General features: G+C 55.3%; 1 protein-coding gene across 4 annotated transcripts in view; it reads left to right on the forward strand.

The window, feature by feature from the left end:
- Dnmt3a (DNA methyltransferase 3 alpha) overlaps nt 1-16,041 on the forward strand; it is a 96,905-nt gene that overhangs the window by 27,460 nt on the left and 53,404 nt on the right. For all 4 annotated transcript variants that reach the window (XM_063231378.1, XM_063231381.1, XM_013155785.3 and 1 more), the window contains exon 3: nt 9,886-9,990. In XM_063231378.1, coding sequence (XP_063087448.1) covers nt 9,886-9,990 — 105 coding nt within the window. The remainder of the gene's footprint in view (nt 1-9,885; nt 9,991-16,041) is intronic.

A 16,041-nucleotide genomic window follows, 5' to 3' on the forward strand; every position in this document is an offset into this window, starting at 1 on the left:
GACTCCTTCCTGTTCCTGGACTAGAGAGCCCTCACCGCCCCGTGGCAGTTCAGGCTTGAACTTGTGATTCTTGAGGATGGAGAAGGAGGAGCTCTGTACATGGAGATGAAAGCCCCGGGCCGCTTACCGGGGACATGAAATTGTGACTTCAGGCCATCTGGGCTTGTGTTTGCTCAGCTGGAAAATGGGGATAGTAACTCCAGCCTTGTCTGTTTCATTGGGCAGTTGTGGAAGTCAGATGAGGTCATGAGCGTGGAAGTGCCCTGCAGACAGCAAAGTCTGCTCCAATTAAGAGGGATTACGACTGCTATTATTATCCACCCATAGTGACTGCACTGGCTCAAGTGGCAGCAAACACATACCCAGCCCTGGATCTGGTGCTGATGGAGTGAACACACTCACTCTGGTGAGCAAGTGGTCATGCCAAAAGACAGCAATGATCTGGACAGTCCTGCCCAAGGCGCAGCGGGCCTCCTCCCCAGCCACCCACGCCCACAGTGCACATGCTGGCTCACCTGGCACACCTCCTGGGCACCCTGGGCTGGCTCCAGCAGTGCCAGGGAGCTGCCCTGGGAGGGTGCAGAGACAGAGGTCTAGGAAAGCCAGGCCTGGGGCAGGGGTGCTCCGTAGCGGCGCACAGGGAGAAGCAGGCTTGGTCTGCAGCCCGAGGAGCCTGGCAGAGGTGCCAGGGAATCTGGCACAAAGAGCAGTGTGGTGAGCCAGAGGGAAGGGGCGGGGCTCCCCACTGGCCCCTTGGCTGCCTGGCCCCACCTGCCCTGCGCCTTCTGCCACGCCTACACAGTTTGATTCTTCTGCACTGCCAGGCCTTTGCTTGTGCGTCCTCTGGGCTGGCAGCCGGTTCCTGCTCCTCACTCCTCTCCTGCTTTAGTCTGCCCTGGATTACGGTTTTCAGTGGACCAGTGGTTCTCAGTGGGACCCTCAAGTCAGCCACGTCAGATACCCTGGGAAAGTGTTGGAAGTGCAGAGCTCAGGCCCCAGCCACACCTGCCAGGTCAGGAACTTGGGCTGGGCCCAGCAGTGATTCGTGTCTTAAGCAGCCCTCCAGGGGATTCTATTGTCCACAAACAAATCCACTGGCGTGGATAATGTCCACTGCCCCTAGAAGCTGATCTTGGCCCTTCCGTGGGATTTCCCAGGGCCTCCAGTGGCACAGAGTAGATGCCCAGGACGTGTCCCATGGGTAGGATGCAAAGGAAACCCCTCCACAGGAGGGTAATGAGGCCGCGTCAGGCAGGTGGGTCCGTCTGGGGAAAGGTGCTGGGCGGTTGCGGTGTGGCTGGGAGTGTGCAGGGAGTGTATGTCTCTGAGTGCCCTCTGGCATCCTTGGGGTGGGCAGGGAGTGCTGCTCGTGGAGGCTGGGAGAAAGCAGGGCTTGCGTGGGGTGCTGTGGGGCTTGGGTGGGTGGGTCAGGTGGGAAACATGGCTACAGCTGGGAGAGGGCTGCCCTGGAGGGGCTGGGGGGGCTCAGAGTTCCGGAGGTTCCCAGGAGGGGGCTGCCCTGTGTGTGTGGGGAGGGGACGGAGGCAGCAGCGGGGAGACCAAGGGGGGGGCCTGCCTCAGATCCCCACCTGTGAGTTGGTCCTATGGGTTGGCCAGGGGTCCAGGTCCCTGGGCTCAATGCTCCTCCCCTTCTTCCGGCCGCCAAACTGTAATGGCCGAGATGTTGCCGCCTGCCAGCACCTGTCCACACACGATCACATTTAACTGTTACGATTCCCAGTAAGGTTGGCACTGGTATTTTCATTTCCTTCCTCCTTTCCTCCCTTCCTTCTTCCCTTCCTTCCCTCCTCTTGCAGGCTAGGGATCAAGCTGGAAGGTACATTACCACTGAGCTACATCTCCAACCATTTTTACTGATGATTTTGAGAAAGGGTCACCATACGTTGCCCAGAATAGCCTTGCATTTATGATCCTTCTGCCTCAGCCTCTTGCGTGGCCGAGGTTACCAGTACGTGCTAGCACGCCCCGCTTCACTGCCTTCCTTCTTAAGACTAAACCAGAGCTCAGAGAGGTTCAGTCATTGGCCAAACGTCACATACTCGTAGGTGGCAGGACAGGAGCTGAAGCCTGGGCAGCTTGGCACCTGTGCCCTTCAGGCTGGCTCCCTTATGAAAGGGAGCAAACAGGGCCCTTCAGCTGTGTGGCTTGGTAGTCCTGCCCCAGAGCCTCCCGCAGCAGGTCGAAGGATGCTTATTTAGACTCAAAGTCAGGATCCTTGGAGAGGCCTGACCCTGTGCGGTGGTGCTTTCCCCCGGGGGTGCATGTCGAAGGCATTTCATCTCTAGCTGGAGCACACGTGTGCAAGCCCGTGGACATGGATCTGCACACGCGCACACATACCCAGACTGCACTTCGGTCTTCGCGGAAGACGCCACAGTGGGCACTTGCCTGTCACTGCCCTTCCCTCCCTCTCTGCCTCCCTCTCAGTTTCTGACTTAGGTGCCTTTGCACGTATCTACTGCCTGGTAGGGCCCCACAAGTTTGTTGGGTGGACTGAGTAACATTCCTGGAGGACATAGAAGGACAGGACAGCAAGGTACAAAGCTGGCTAGGCTGTGGCCCCACTCCAAGGTGGGGGACTGCTTGGTGATATAGCCCTCTCCTGTGTGGAGCAGAAGGTGCAGCGGGCATGCGTGCATGTTTGTGCTGGGGAGCACAGCAAGTGTGTGTGCGTGTGTCTGGATGTACGTGCACGTGTGTGTGGCCAGGGCCAGAGTTCCTTCCTTTCCTTTCTCCTAGGCATCCAGCCCAGAGGCCTGGCAAGCCGTGATTTCCCCTGGGGTCTGAGTACTTCCTCCGCTCTGGTACACAAGCTCAAGGGCACCTTGGGTGGGGTCCCTGGCAGCTCCCATCTTGCTAGTTCCCACAGGCTCATGAGTCTGCAGGGACAGAGCATTCTGGGACACACTGCTCTGCAATCTGATGTCCCCTTGTGGGCTCTTCGGGTTGGCTGGTCACTACAGGGTTCTTTCAAGAGTTGAAACAGTTATAGAAAAGCCACTTTCTCCCTCTGCCTTCAGGCACACAGCACTCAACAGTGGCAGGAACATTTCTGCTTAGTGAAGTTATCAGATGCTCAGACCCATTCCACAGGTGTGTGCCGAGCAAGGAAACAGCTCCTTGCCAGCTAGCGATGTTTAAATGAGATGGTGTGTGTAAGCAGTTAACCCGGGAACCTGGCACATACCGTTGGCCACATCTTCGGGTAACTATCGCTTATCCATCTGTCCATCAGTCTGTTTGCCTGCCTGTCTGCCCTGTCTATACACTTACCTCCTGCACCTTCATGGTTTAGGGCTGCCACAGCCCCACACACTGCAGGGATGTGGGGGAGGTGCAGGTGGCCCAGGGAGGGCTGGGGGTGGGGTTGGAGTTTGCTGTGAGTCTGGCATATGGAGGGAAGCTCCTTTCTCTGGGTCTGCAGGCACAAGAGGCCTGAGGTCCCTTCACCCACTGCACAGAAGCACACCCGAAACTGGTGCCCGTGAGACCCACCTCCCGACGGCAGCTGTGGATACCTCGCAGGAGTCCAGGGGCGTGGCCATTTTCACTTGGGTCCCTTCTGCTCTTATGGCCAGGCTGGGCTGAAAAGTGAGTCTCCTAGGAGCAGAGCAAGAAGGGCTGGACTCAGCTGTGCAGAGTGGAAGCTGGAAGCTGAGCTGCCGCGAGCGTCCCAGGGCAGTTAGGAAATGGACTCATCTCTGGCACCTGGCTAGTTGGAGGAGACCTCGTCACAGCCCATAGCTGACTGTGGAGAGCCGCGGGCAATTAGGGCTGTTACAGTCATCACACCACTTAACGGGAACAGTGTGGGAAGGCTTACAGAGGTGCGTGCTTTGCATGGCAATTAACGCATTTAATGTTCACAGTAACTCAGGAGGTGCCTGCGGTCATTATTCCCATTTTACAGATGATGAAGAGGTGAGGGTGATAGAGAGGGTGAAGAACTTGGCAAAAGTCACAAAGGTACAAAGTAGACAGACCTGGGCACTTTCCCACTATAAAGCAAGGGCTGCAGATCCAGTGGGCTGCCACGGGAGTCCATGTGAGTGGGCGAGGTGCCTACAGAGCTGGCTGCCAGCAGAGCACTGGGCACGCTCCACTCTGGCCCTGGGCATCTCTCCCGCGGGCCTCAATGCCCTTTGCTTTTACCTGTGTCCAGTATGTAGGAGGTACATAATGTAGTTTTTGCGTGCGCGCATGTGCGTGCACACGTGTCTGGACTTGAAACGGGAGACATGGCCCCCTCTACATTGAATCCAGAGTGCTTCAAGATCCCAGCAAGGCAGATAGCTTCGGAGGAAGGATGAGCCCCTGGCAGAAGGACTAGGGAAACCAGCAGGCCCAGCCACTGAGCATTAACACCGCAGGCCACGTGCAGGGATCCAGGAATCGTACAGAATTCAGGGGCCAAGGAGGTGTGGCTTTTGAAGAGGAGGAACAGCTTCTATCAGCAGCTTTATCCTAAGAAGCCAGCGAATGTTTGTTGAATAGTTGACAATGTTAGAGGTTGCAAAAAAACGGGCCTGGGAGGCCCTGGAAGTGAGAGCACCCCGCAGTTGTTGGCGCTCACACCTCTCAGCGCCCAGGCCCCTCTGCCCCTCGCGACCTCTGCAGGGTGGGTTGGACGCGTCTCTGCGCGCCAGCGTCCTGCGTGCTTCCCGTGGGTGCACGGTGCCTGGCTGAGACTCCGGCCGTCCCTGCGAGCTGCAGGGCCAATTCGTCTCACCGAGTTCCGCGGTCCCAGACTCTCCCCGGAGGCCTGCCAGCCAGCTGGCAAAAGCCGTGTGCTGCTTGTCCCGTGGGGCCCGGGCGAGTGGCTGGCTAGATCCGGCAAGCCCATCCCCGCGACCAGACACCAGGGTGAGGCCTCTGCTCCGTGGGTGCCGGCCCGTGGCACCGGCTCTGAGAACACGTATGTCTCTCGGGCTGTCTCGGGAGGAGGGCCTCTGGGGACACATCTCCTGGGGGAAGGAGCGGTGTCCAGCATGGCGAGCCAGGGGTGTGTATGTGTGTGTGTGTGTGTGTGTGTGTGTAGAACGTGGCATTTGCAGGACCTGTGGGCTGGGAATCAAAAGATTTAAATTTTGGTTCCCTGGTTCGCTGATACCCCTGGGTCTGATAGCTTCTCTGAGCTTCGGATTTCCCGCCTATGTAATGGGAGGAAAATATAGTAGCTCTACTTTCTGTAAATCACAAGAATAAAATGAAATAACATATGTGAATATGCTTTCTTAATTACCCGGTACTATACAAATGTGAGAGATTATTATCGTCACAGCTCAGCTCATCAGAATGAGAAGTTGTATGTGGCTTAAAATAATCCATCCAGTGAGCTGTGCTAAAATGTAGGTCACATCATAGCCTCAGAAGTTTAGAGAGAGGCTGGAGAGGCTGATGGGAGCCACCTAATCTAACAGGCCTTCCGAATGGGAAGGTGCTTTGAAAGCCATAAAGAATTACATAAATGTAGAGTGACAATTATGTTTAAACCCAGGGTATAGATTTTAGTCATCCTGTCTCCTGATTGTAGAGCCATAAAGATCCAAGTAGCTGTGGAGCCTCATGAAATGTTTTATTTTCATGGGTTTAGATTTGCCTGAGTGCTTCATCTGTGTGTATATGGACTCATTTATTGAGCATCTACTATGTGACAGTCACTTAAAAGTATTTTCAGTTGCTCTATCCTGTGCATCAGTCCAGGCATTATGTTTTTTTTTTTTTTCATACTGATGATTGAACTCACGACCTCACACTTACCAGGCAAGTGCTTGAACCACTGAGCTAAATCCCCAGTCCCTAATCTAGGCATTATGGATCACCTGTCAGTTCCCTCAAGAAGTCCATGGCCTGGCTAGCACAGTGCTGAGAGTTGGAATGCTGGGTGGTGGGCAGCAGCTCAGTCCAGGTGGGGGACTGGAGGAGGGGGCCCAGGGAGAGGGAGCTCAGGAAACGAGGCTGGAGAAGGGGGCTGCAGTTTGGTGGTTGGCCCGAAGGGAAGGTAGGTGGGCACAGGGAGCAGTCTGTGCAGGGGAAGCAGGCGCTTCTGAATGTACGGTGGTCCGTTGGTTCCGTATGGAAAGGGACCCAGGTGACCTAGCCAGCTCCTGGGGTCCTGCTGCTGAGGGCCAGGCAGCTGGGCTTGGCCCGCTAGGCTCTGGGATCCTCCTCAGAGAAAGGCGTAAGCTCTGCAGAGTGACCTAAGGACATAAGGAATCGTGCACTTTCGGAGGGTCAGAGCCAGTATCCCACACACCTCACTGCAGTGGCACTGGCCAGACGTTAGGCTGTGCGCCGTGAGTAGTGGGAGCTCTCGGAGGGCAGTGGGCTGGGGCCTGGGGAAGAAGGCTGGGAGTGCGGTGCCTGTGGGAGCCTTCTAACCAGGAAGTGTGGAGCTGGGAGGAAGCGAGCGGTTCTTGAGTGACTGTCACATGGGAGCTTTCGACTGTTACCTCACTTAATTCTGTGTGTGCATTGTATGTCTATTTGTGTGTATCTTTTTGAGATGGGGGCTCTAGGCAGTTCAGGTTGGCATTGAACTCACTTTGTAGCTCAGGCTGGCCTTGAACTCCCAGCAATCCTCCTGTCTCAGCCTCCCAAGTGCTGGGATTACAGGTAGGTGCCCCCTGACTTAATTCTTGTGCTTAACTGTAAAGTAGTTGTTGTTATCCCCATTTTGAGGAAAGCAAGGCACAGGATGTTAACAGCTTGAAGTGACCAGTAAAGGACAGTGCAGAAATCCCAGCCCTGCTCTCCCCTTTCCAAAGCCCACCTGCCTCTGATTTCTGCCCCTCCACTGCTGCTGCAAGGGCTGATTACTTCAGTCTCCTTACTTGACAGGTGAGGAAACCAAGCTGGCCCAAATCTGTTCTCGCTGGGTATGATACTGTTTCCCAGCTGCTCGAGTCACTGCGGATCAGGTTCTTCTGTTTTGGAGTTTTAGTGATGCGTCCTAATTGTGTGCTACTTGCAGATTTGATAAGCATATTTTACATTCCTTTGCTTAACCCATCGGCAGAGATATTGAATAAAATAGGCCCCGTGACAGATGCAAGAATGAACCACTTGATATGCCTCCTTGGAGCCGTGGAGGGCACAGCCCGGCCATCTGTTCACCCTGCTCAGAGGATCTGCCTCCTGTCTGACAGCCTGAACCACAGGCAGGTTCTGAGCAGAGAGCCTTCCGCTGCACTGCATTTGGGCTTCTTCTAGTTGGCGGAGGACCTGGGTGTGAATGCCGACCTGGGCTCCCATGGAGACTTGGAGTCCTTAGCCCAACTGCGGCGTAAACAAGGCTGGAGGGCACCCTGCGCTGAGCACCCCTGCCTGCCCTCGGCATTTCAGGCCACGTGAAGCGATCACCCCGTCCTCCTGGGCTGGTTAACCCTGAGTTGAGTCCAGCAGAGGAAAGCGTGCTAAGCGCCTGCAGCATGCCTGGATGGGAGGCATGGGTACAGCGAGGAATGCAGGTAGTCTGCATGTAGCGTGGGGTTTGCCTGTGAGCAGCCCCAAAGGTTTTCCACATGCCTGCTGGGAGCCGGGGCTCCCCGTCCAGAAAGGTCAGATGTCTTTGTTTTTAGGCCATTGCCATGTGGTGGCCAAGGTTTGTTTTTGTCAGGCATCCTGATTGGCTGTCATAGCTATGGTTAGTCAGGATAAAAGTTTGAAAGTCAAATAAATAAATGCCTTTGTCGGAAATTACAGTTTGTTAAACAAGCAGTTCAATATCTTGAATTTCTAGGCCCCAGGAGTCTTTCCAGAACTGGAATTTGGGAGTGAACAGGACAGACAAGGAGACAAGCTATTTGAGAAGCAGATGGGATAGACTCCTCCAACCACTCACTTTCTGAATAAGGAAACTGAGGCTCAATGAGGATGAACCTACAACTAGGAGTGGGTAGAATGGACCCACTTCTGTTTGCTCCAGGCCCTGTGCCCTTTCTGTGACCTCAGTTGACCCTGATAGTTTTATGAAGCTGCCACCTACTTAGCAGGGGTCACATCAGACCAAAAGTACCACCCCACCCAGAAATTCATGGCAGTCTGTGGGAGTCCAGTTGAGACCTTCACACGTACTGAGCCGCGTATTTCCCCTCTGTGATGCAGGTAGTGCTTTCGTAGAGGGTGTGTGAATGGGACTTCAGGGGCGAGCACAGAGCCGGCAGCCTGGCAGGCCATAGGCGCGTGCCCTCGGCACCTGACCGGGCTTTCCGGACCCTCACTCTGCCCTCCAGTTGGCTGCTTCCAGCTGCGCTTTCCTGGAAATTTCAGAGCCCCTGCGGGATCTCTGGTCCCTGGCCAGCCTCTGCCTCCACCCTGGGGCCTTCTCCGTCCTGGGAGGCTCCAGTGGTCTTCCCCGCCTCTCCAGGCCCTCCCTCCTTTGTCTTTCTGCACAGAAAGAGTTGCTCGTGCAGACAGTCATCACAGCACTCGCCAAATCTCTGTCCTCGATAGCACTTTTCTAAGATAACTCTGGGGTGGCAGCTGTCTCTTCCCTGGCTCCCACAAGGCAGTGATGAGCTCTTCTGCACCTCTTGATGATTCTCCTGTCCTTGGTGGGTGCAGCCCTCTCTCCAGGGTGACTGTGCCACCTTCGAGCGCTCAGGCTGTGTCTGTCATCCTCTGCTTGCGTGTCTGGTGGCCTCCCAGAATCTGAGCTGCAATGGTTGGTCTCAGACCTGCCTCAGATGGGTAAATGGACAGAGCGAGGCCAGCGATGCTTTTCCAGTTGGTCCAGTGTCTACAGCTGGTTGTGGTAGGCTTTCATTTGTGTGTCCCACTGTCACCTAAAAATCAATGTGGCAAACCACATACTATTTTGAAATCATAGAAAATGAAAGTTAACTGGAACATGAGGGCCATCTCAGTGAAATCTCCAGGAACCTTGGGCACTCTGTCCTCCTCCATCTAATGTGCCAGCAGTGTTCTGGGTTGCTGCCACCCCAGAAGGGGCCAGGAAGCCATCTTTAGCTCCCGGCATCACACGAGGAGCAGCCTGCAGGCCTTCTGCTGGGTCAGGGTCCCTATCTCCTTCCCACCATTGTTTTGCTGGTGATTAGTCATGCCAGAGCCTGGCTGAGTCAGAAGGGACTTGTGGGTGGTTTGTGGCCACGCTGGAGCAGCGAGGCAGGACTTTCTAGGTTTATGTCTTCGTGCCCCAGGAGACAAGTACAGAGGACCCACCCCTGAACAGGTCCTGTGTGATGCACAGATAACAAAACAGACCCCTGGCCCAGAACTCAGCAAGTGAGAAGGATCAAAGCCAAGATGTGGTCCCCGAGACATTCCTGTGGGGTGACAGCCACATGCAGTGCCAGGGCCATATGGCGAGGCTCCAGGGCAGGCATATTTACAGCCGCTATAAAAGTCCTGCACTTCACACAATGGTCCTCGTTTCAAGTACTGTGTGTATTTCAAACAGATGACCCTACGTTTAAACATTCCTTTTCATCGGATTTTATTCTTTCCAGTAAAGATTCATTAAATAGATTGCTCATTGAATTTTTGTACTTGAGTATGATTTTTTTTATATATGTATAAATTCCTGAGAAACAGTTCCTTTATCAGAACATGTGCTAGGCTCTTGTGGTTGAAAAATGTGGTCACCAGAGGGAGCAGTGCTTTCTGCTGGGCAGTGGGGCCTCCGGAAAGCCCCTGAAGATGTACTTAAGTGGTGCCCCGAGGGAGGCTCCAGGTTCGCCAGGCAGGAAGGGGTGACAGTGACCTTGTTGATGGGACAGAATAGCACAGTCCTGGAAGTGTGGCTGTTGGGGTGGGACAGAGGGAGGCCAAGGCCAGCCGGCCAGGCCTGGAACAAGGTGCCTTCTGGGTCAGCTCTGGCTCACAGGCTGTCTGTGCCCACAGGAAGGAGAGGAGCAGGAGGAGCCTCGAAGCAAGGAGGAGCGCCAGGAGCCCAGCGCCACAGCCCGGAAGGTGGGGAGGCCCGGCCGAAAGCGCAAGCACCCCCCGGTGAGTGCCCCATCTTACACAAGGCCCACACACGGGCGTGGCCCCTGGACAGCAGTGATGTACGTTCTGCAGAGGCCTGGGGCCCGAGGACCAGCTGCAGCGCTTGCTTGGATTCCTCATTCTGTGAAGCCAGCAGCAACCTCAAATCCCGTTTTCTACACTGAGAACTGGAGACCCTGCAGAGTCAGGGGACATGACCTGGGGGTGTCGGAGCAGGGCTCTCAGTCAGGCCCCTGCCTCGTAGCTGGGCTACAGTAAGAGAGCTGCCAGACTCCCTGGACCGTCCCAGACCTCCTGGCCTGGCTGCATGAGCCCCTTCCTGCTGACCCACACGGCCCACCCTGGGCCTCAGTGCCCCCAGAGAGCTGCAGGGCTGCCGCCGTGTGGGGAGGAGCTGCAGGCCGAGAGGGATAGCAGCGCGCGGCTTCGAGAGCTGTGGCCACCCCGCTGCCTTCTGAGAAGCTCTAGGTTGCCCAGGCTGAGGAGCGGTAAGGGCACAGCTGAGGGCTGGCCAGCCAGCCTTTGCGTGCCTTCCGAGCAGAGGTGGGGAATTCTTTCCCAGCCGCAGAGACAGCTGGTTCCCTTCTTTTACCCCCTTCCAGCTGACAATGGTAAACTTGGAGCAAGAAGGTGAGGGGGAGCCAGAGCCTCTGAATTTGTAGCTCAACCCCTTCGATGAACTGCTCTCACTAGGGCAGGAGCCCAGGGCTTGTGCGCAGCGTCGATGGGGAAGTGGGTTCTTAGAGGCTGGGAATGGCAGCACACCTCCGCCAGCTGTGCTTGAAGATGGAGGTGGGGGCAAAAGGCAGTGAGTTTAACTGGGGAGGAATTTTAAACATTTTAATATTAAAGCAAACATGGATATTTTATGGCCTGGACTGACAAGTTTATATGACAACGAAAGATAGAATGGGACTTCAGAAGAATTCGTAGTGTGCAACCGGCCACACCGGCAGGTTCTCAGGATGCCCCCCACTTCCCCTGCCAAGAGGCCCTGGAGGGAGCAGGGCAGTGCAGAGCCACAGCCTCCCCCTCACCAGCCTGGTGGCCGGTGCTCTGCTGAGCAGGCTCTGCTCTTCCTGACCTGGCCTCGGGTGGAGAGCCACCACCTGGCTCAGATCAGGACCCAGCAGCCCTTGAAGTCACATTGTCATGGGGCAGGGCTGGGGTCAGGGCACAAGGTAAGCACGTGCAAATGGACAGTGAGAGAAGCGGGCAGAGGCATATGTCTCCACCTGAAGCCCACACAGTGCAGAGGAGAAACAGCATTTTTGTGTGCAAAGTGCATTAGAAGTGGATTTGAATCCCAGCTCAGCTTACCTGGGTGGTTCTGAACAAGTCACTCTGCCTGAACCTCAGGTTCTCTGTTAAGCAAGTTACTCAGCCTCACTGAGCAAGTTATTCAGCCTCACTGAGCTACTTTCCCATTGGTAAAATAGGACCGTGCGTAACACCTGCTCTGGCTGGCTACAGTGGTATATTCCTGTGGTCCCAGCACTCGGGAAGCTGAAGCAGGAGGATTGCTGCATGTTCGAGGCAACATAGTGAATTCCTAGGCTGCCTGAACTACATGGCAAGATTCTGTCTCAAACAAAACAAAAATATTTTTTTAATTGAAAAAAACAAAACAAAACCTCTGCTCTGTCCACTTTCTTGACGCTTTGCAAATGACAGAGGCAGATGTGCAAAAATGGTCCTGTAATGAGTCTGTGCCATGGCAAGCCCAGTGTCCCCACACCGAGAGGCTGGCCTCTGAGTAGCTCTGGTGGGGGCAGCACACATCTTTTGTCAGTCTGGATGAGGTTAAACCCGTGTCCAAAGTGCCACCCATAGCCACCTGGACCCTCCAGTGAGGGCCCCGGGGTGGGCCAGGCCTGAGACAGCTATTGGAAGGGCACTGGGCAACAGACAAGGATGCAGCCCAGAGAACCACAGCCCAGAGTCCACGTCAGGGCTTCCTGGTGCCCGCCATGTGCCAACCTGGCTGTAGAGTTCTGTGGGGGCCTCAGCCCTTGGGGCAGGTGCTGGTCCCAGCCTCCTTACCTACTCCACAGTGGCTGAGCATTGTCCATCGAGCCTGGAGAGGGCAGATGCTCGCCTCATGCCCTCTGCGTGTAACCAAGGGGAGGCACTGGCTAGAGGCAGGAGCTTCCTGATGCAAATGTGGCACCATCAGTGCCACATGGAGAGATGAGGGATACCCAGTGCCTGCCAGCCCCAACGCTCAGCGGTGTTTCCCGGCCTCCCTTGGTCCTTTGCCTTCAGCTGGGGTCTGTCTGTGGTGTTGTCCATGGCTCTTCTGGAGCCCACGTGAACCCAGAGCCCAGGCCAGCAGGCTTTCTAGAGCTCCCATCCCTCCCCCTCCCGCCTCGACAGCACTTTGTGCTGCTCCTGCCGTGTGGAGGCAGCAGCTCTGATGGGAAGACGTCACTTCCAGCCCAGCGTGCCAGAGTGAAGAGCCACCCGTGGTTACGTTAGATGCAGTGCTGGGAGTAGCCTTCTCCAGTCTGCAGGGACTTCTGTCCCCTCCCTGCTTCCTTTTCCTCTGGGGATCAGACTCTATCACTGAGCTGCCTCCCCAGCTCTTTAGATTTTTTTATTTTGAGATAGGGCCTCACTAAAATGCCCAGGTGGCTGGAACTTGAAATCCTCCTGCTTTAACTTTGGGAATAGCTGGGACTGCCTGTAAGTGGGTGCACCGCACCCAGCCCGAGGCCTTTTCATTTGCTGTTTATCAACTTGATATTGTTGCCACATCCACGTGCCTGATTTTTTTTTTTTTTTTTTTTTTGGTGCTGGAGATCGAACTCATGACCTCTCGCTTGCCAGGCAGGTGCTTAAGCCACTGAGCTAAATCCCCGGCCCCCAGCCCTTTTTTGGAACCAGGTCTCTGTGTGTGTAGTTCAGGCTGGCCTTGAAACCCGAGTGCTGGGATTACAGTTATACCCCACCACACTTGGCTACCTTGGCCTGATTTTATGTTTTAGGAAACCGTCATTTCTCATTGGACAGAGAATTTAAAAATCCAGAGCCAAAATGCGGCTTTTTCCCTAGGTAGTTGGCAGAGCATGGGAGAGCGTCTTGTTTCCTCTAGTTCTGATCCTGGGTGCCACCCCTCGGCACCCGCACGGAAGGCAGCTGCACTGTGCCCGCTGAGGGTGAAGACCATGAATAAATGCTTGCAGTTGTGTAGCACTTGATTGCCCACGAAGGCCGCTACGATGATTGCCTCCTTTGATGCTGATGACATAGCTGTGCAAGAGGAGACACGGGTTATTATCAATCCCACATGCAGATGGGGCGCCTGAGTTCACAGAGCTTTCAGGACTTGGATTCCACAGTTTCTTTCCTCACCACCGCAGTCTGGCCCACTGAGTATGGAAGGGCTCTTTCTTAAGTTAATGTGTGAATGCAGGGCTGTTTGAAAAGGTACCTAAACAGGTTGCAACAAGTATGCAAAGAAAGTACAAGCCAGGAAGGCGACTGACCAAGTGTCAGTGGGGAAGGCTGCAGTGGTGGTCCGAGGACCAAGGAGTGGCCCTGATTAAAGCCAGGCAGGGCCCTGGGTGGCCTGTGGCTCTGCCTAGAGCCAGGATGCTGCTGGCAACAGGAAACAGGAAGCCAGCAACAGGGCTGGGTGGGGCTTAGGAAGGGAGCGCGCACCTGGGCCAGGGCCTGTGGGCTGGCCAGTGGGCAGGCTGGCCGGTGCCTGTGCTGGGAGGAGGGGCCTGTATGCAGGGCAGGGAGGAAGGGGCATCTTCCTGTTCACCAGCTGCTGAGGACTTCGCAGGGTGACAAGTGAGGCTGTCTGAGGCTGGTTCCTGCCTGGTCGCAAGCCCAGACAGCTCTTGAAAGGCTTTGTCCTCCACATGTGGTTCCATGTGGGATAGTTTCTATGTATGGCCACTCGGCCCTAGGGGCGGCCTGCCCTGCAGGGTTCTATACCCTGTTTATTAGCTATATGAATTCATTGAAGATTTATACCCACCAACTTCCTCCAGGGTTATTTTTGCTTGGAGGGAGCATTCTGAGGTCACCTCTTGCTAAGAATAACCCAGAAGGGTGGGGGAAGAGTAGGAGGGGCCTGGGTGCTGGCGCTGGGCTGAGCTGAGCCAGGCCTGGGTTCCTGATTCCCCCTCAGGCCCTCAGCGCAGCACAGGGAGGGAGCTCAGGAGGGCAAGATCACCTCCCCTCTGGGGGAAAGGCTTGGGGTGTGAACTCTGGTAACTTTGGTGGCCTGTTCCCCCACCACGTAAGTGTAGGCAGTGCCACTCAGCTCTTAGAGGTGTGGACTGATCTTCCAGCCTTGCAGGACCTTTTGATTCTTTTCCCAGTTAAAACAGAACACAGAGCCCCTCCTCACGTCCAGATCAGAACTGCTGTGGTACTGAGCATTCAACAATGATTCGTGTTGCCTTGTTTATAGGCCCAAAACTTCTTGAGACAGCGTCTCTGGTTCCCGGGCTTCAGCCCCAGTCATCTGTGCTATGGTGACTTTTCTTTCTGTGAACCCCTCTGCAGCCCCTCCTGCCTTCTCTCAGTTTAGAAGGTGTGAGGAAAATGGACACTCATGGAGCTCATGAGGTTTGAGGCTGAACACCCACTACAAACCCCCTAGCTGGGTGGTCAGACAGACACCCATCCGTGGAATTCACCTCAGGGGTGGGGCTCCTAAGGTTTCTGGGGAATCCGGAGGTGGGGGACATGTTGACGGGTGGGGGCTTTGAAAGAGGGGACAGCCAAAGAAAAGTGGTGGACACTTGGTGAGCAGGGTGTGGTGAGGGTGTGTGGGGAGGCAGAGGCGGGGTGGGCCCTAGGGCCCTTGACTGGGGTTTCATGTAGAAGTGTGCCCTGGGTTGAGCAGGGTGTTAGCAGGCAGTGTGTAGGATCCCCTTCCTTATGTTTTCAGAAACACGGGAACCCGGTGGCTCTGAACAGGGGGCTGCATAGCGAGGGAAGCATTTCCCGGGGGGAGGGGGACCTTTGCTGGCATCTGTGCTCTGCAGGGCTCCCTCAGGCAGATCGCTGCTGCAGAAATTGGGGGTGCGGGATGGGTGGGGCCGAACTCCTGGCAGTGGGGGTAGAGAGAGAAAGGGAGAAAGGGGGTGACCCAGGCCTCAGGGAGGGCCGAGGGCCATAGCAGGGTAGTATTGGTAGACTTGCCAGAGACCCAGGCTTCTGGAAAGGAGCAGATGGAGGCCACCGTAGGGAGCTCGTCTTACTGGGTGAGCAGCAAATGTAATTTCAGAATTGGTTTTTGTGTTTTAAAAAAATATCCCAGGGGCTGGCGATTTAGCTCAGTGGCATAAGCGCCTGCCTTGCAAGCAGGCAGTCGTGAGTTCGATCCCTGGTACCGATAAAAAGGAAAAAGACAAAAAAAAAAAAATATCCCTCTTGGGAGATGTGGTCCCCATGCCTATAATCCTAGCACTTTGAGAGGCTGAGTCAGGAAGATTGTAAGTTGGAGCCCAACCTCTGCACGTAGTGAGACTCTGTCTCAAAATTAAAAGTTAAAGAAGGGCTGAGGAGGGCCAGGGATGTCGCTCAGCGGCACAACGCCTGCGTAGCAAGAACAAGGTCCTGAGTTTGATTCCAGTTACCCAAAAAAAAAAGGGGGTCCTGGGGATTTGGCTCAACGCAAGGCCATGGGTTCAAATGCCAATACCAGCAAAAAAAAAAAAAATTCCTCTGTCTGCATCCTGAGTCACACATTCAAGACCACCCCCAGCAGGTCCTCCATTGGTCATAGCCACTGTGTCCTCCTGGGCGCCTGGGTCACCGTACCTGTCCTACCGCCCACGCCCTGGCCCGATGCACACCTGCCCGCGGGAAAGTTGTTGACACTGGTTCTTTCCTCATCCCGCCTCTCCAGCCTGCATCTGGGCCTCAGGACAGACTAAGAGAGCAGGCAGAGCTCCGGAGAAGCGCAGCTAGGCTGATGGAGGGAAAGGTGAGGCTGCCCAGTGAGAGAGGGGTGAAGAGCCGTGCGAATGGGGGTGTGACAGAGATGAGACTGAGACACTGACGTCACTAAGTCACATCAGATGGGGG

The sequence above is a fragment of the Cavia porcellus genome, unplaced genomic scaffold (assembly GCF_034190915.1).
Source record: "Cavia porcellus strain 051 isolate PalLab524CR breed Dunkin Hartley unplaced genomic scaffold, mCavPor4.1 scaffold_1, whole genome shotgun sequence".
Classification (NCBI taxonomy): Eukaryota; Metazoa; Chordata; class Mammalia; order Rodentia; family Caviidae; genus Cavia; species Cavia porcellus.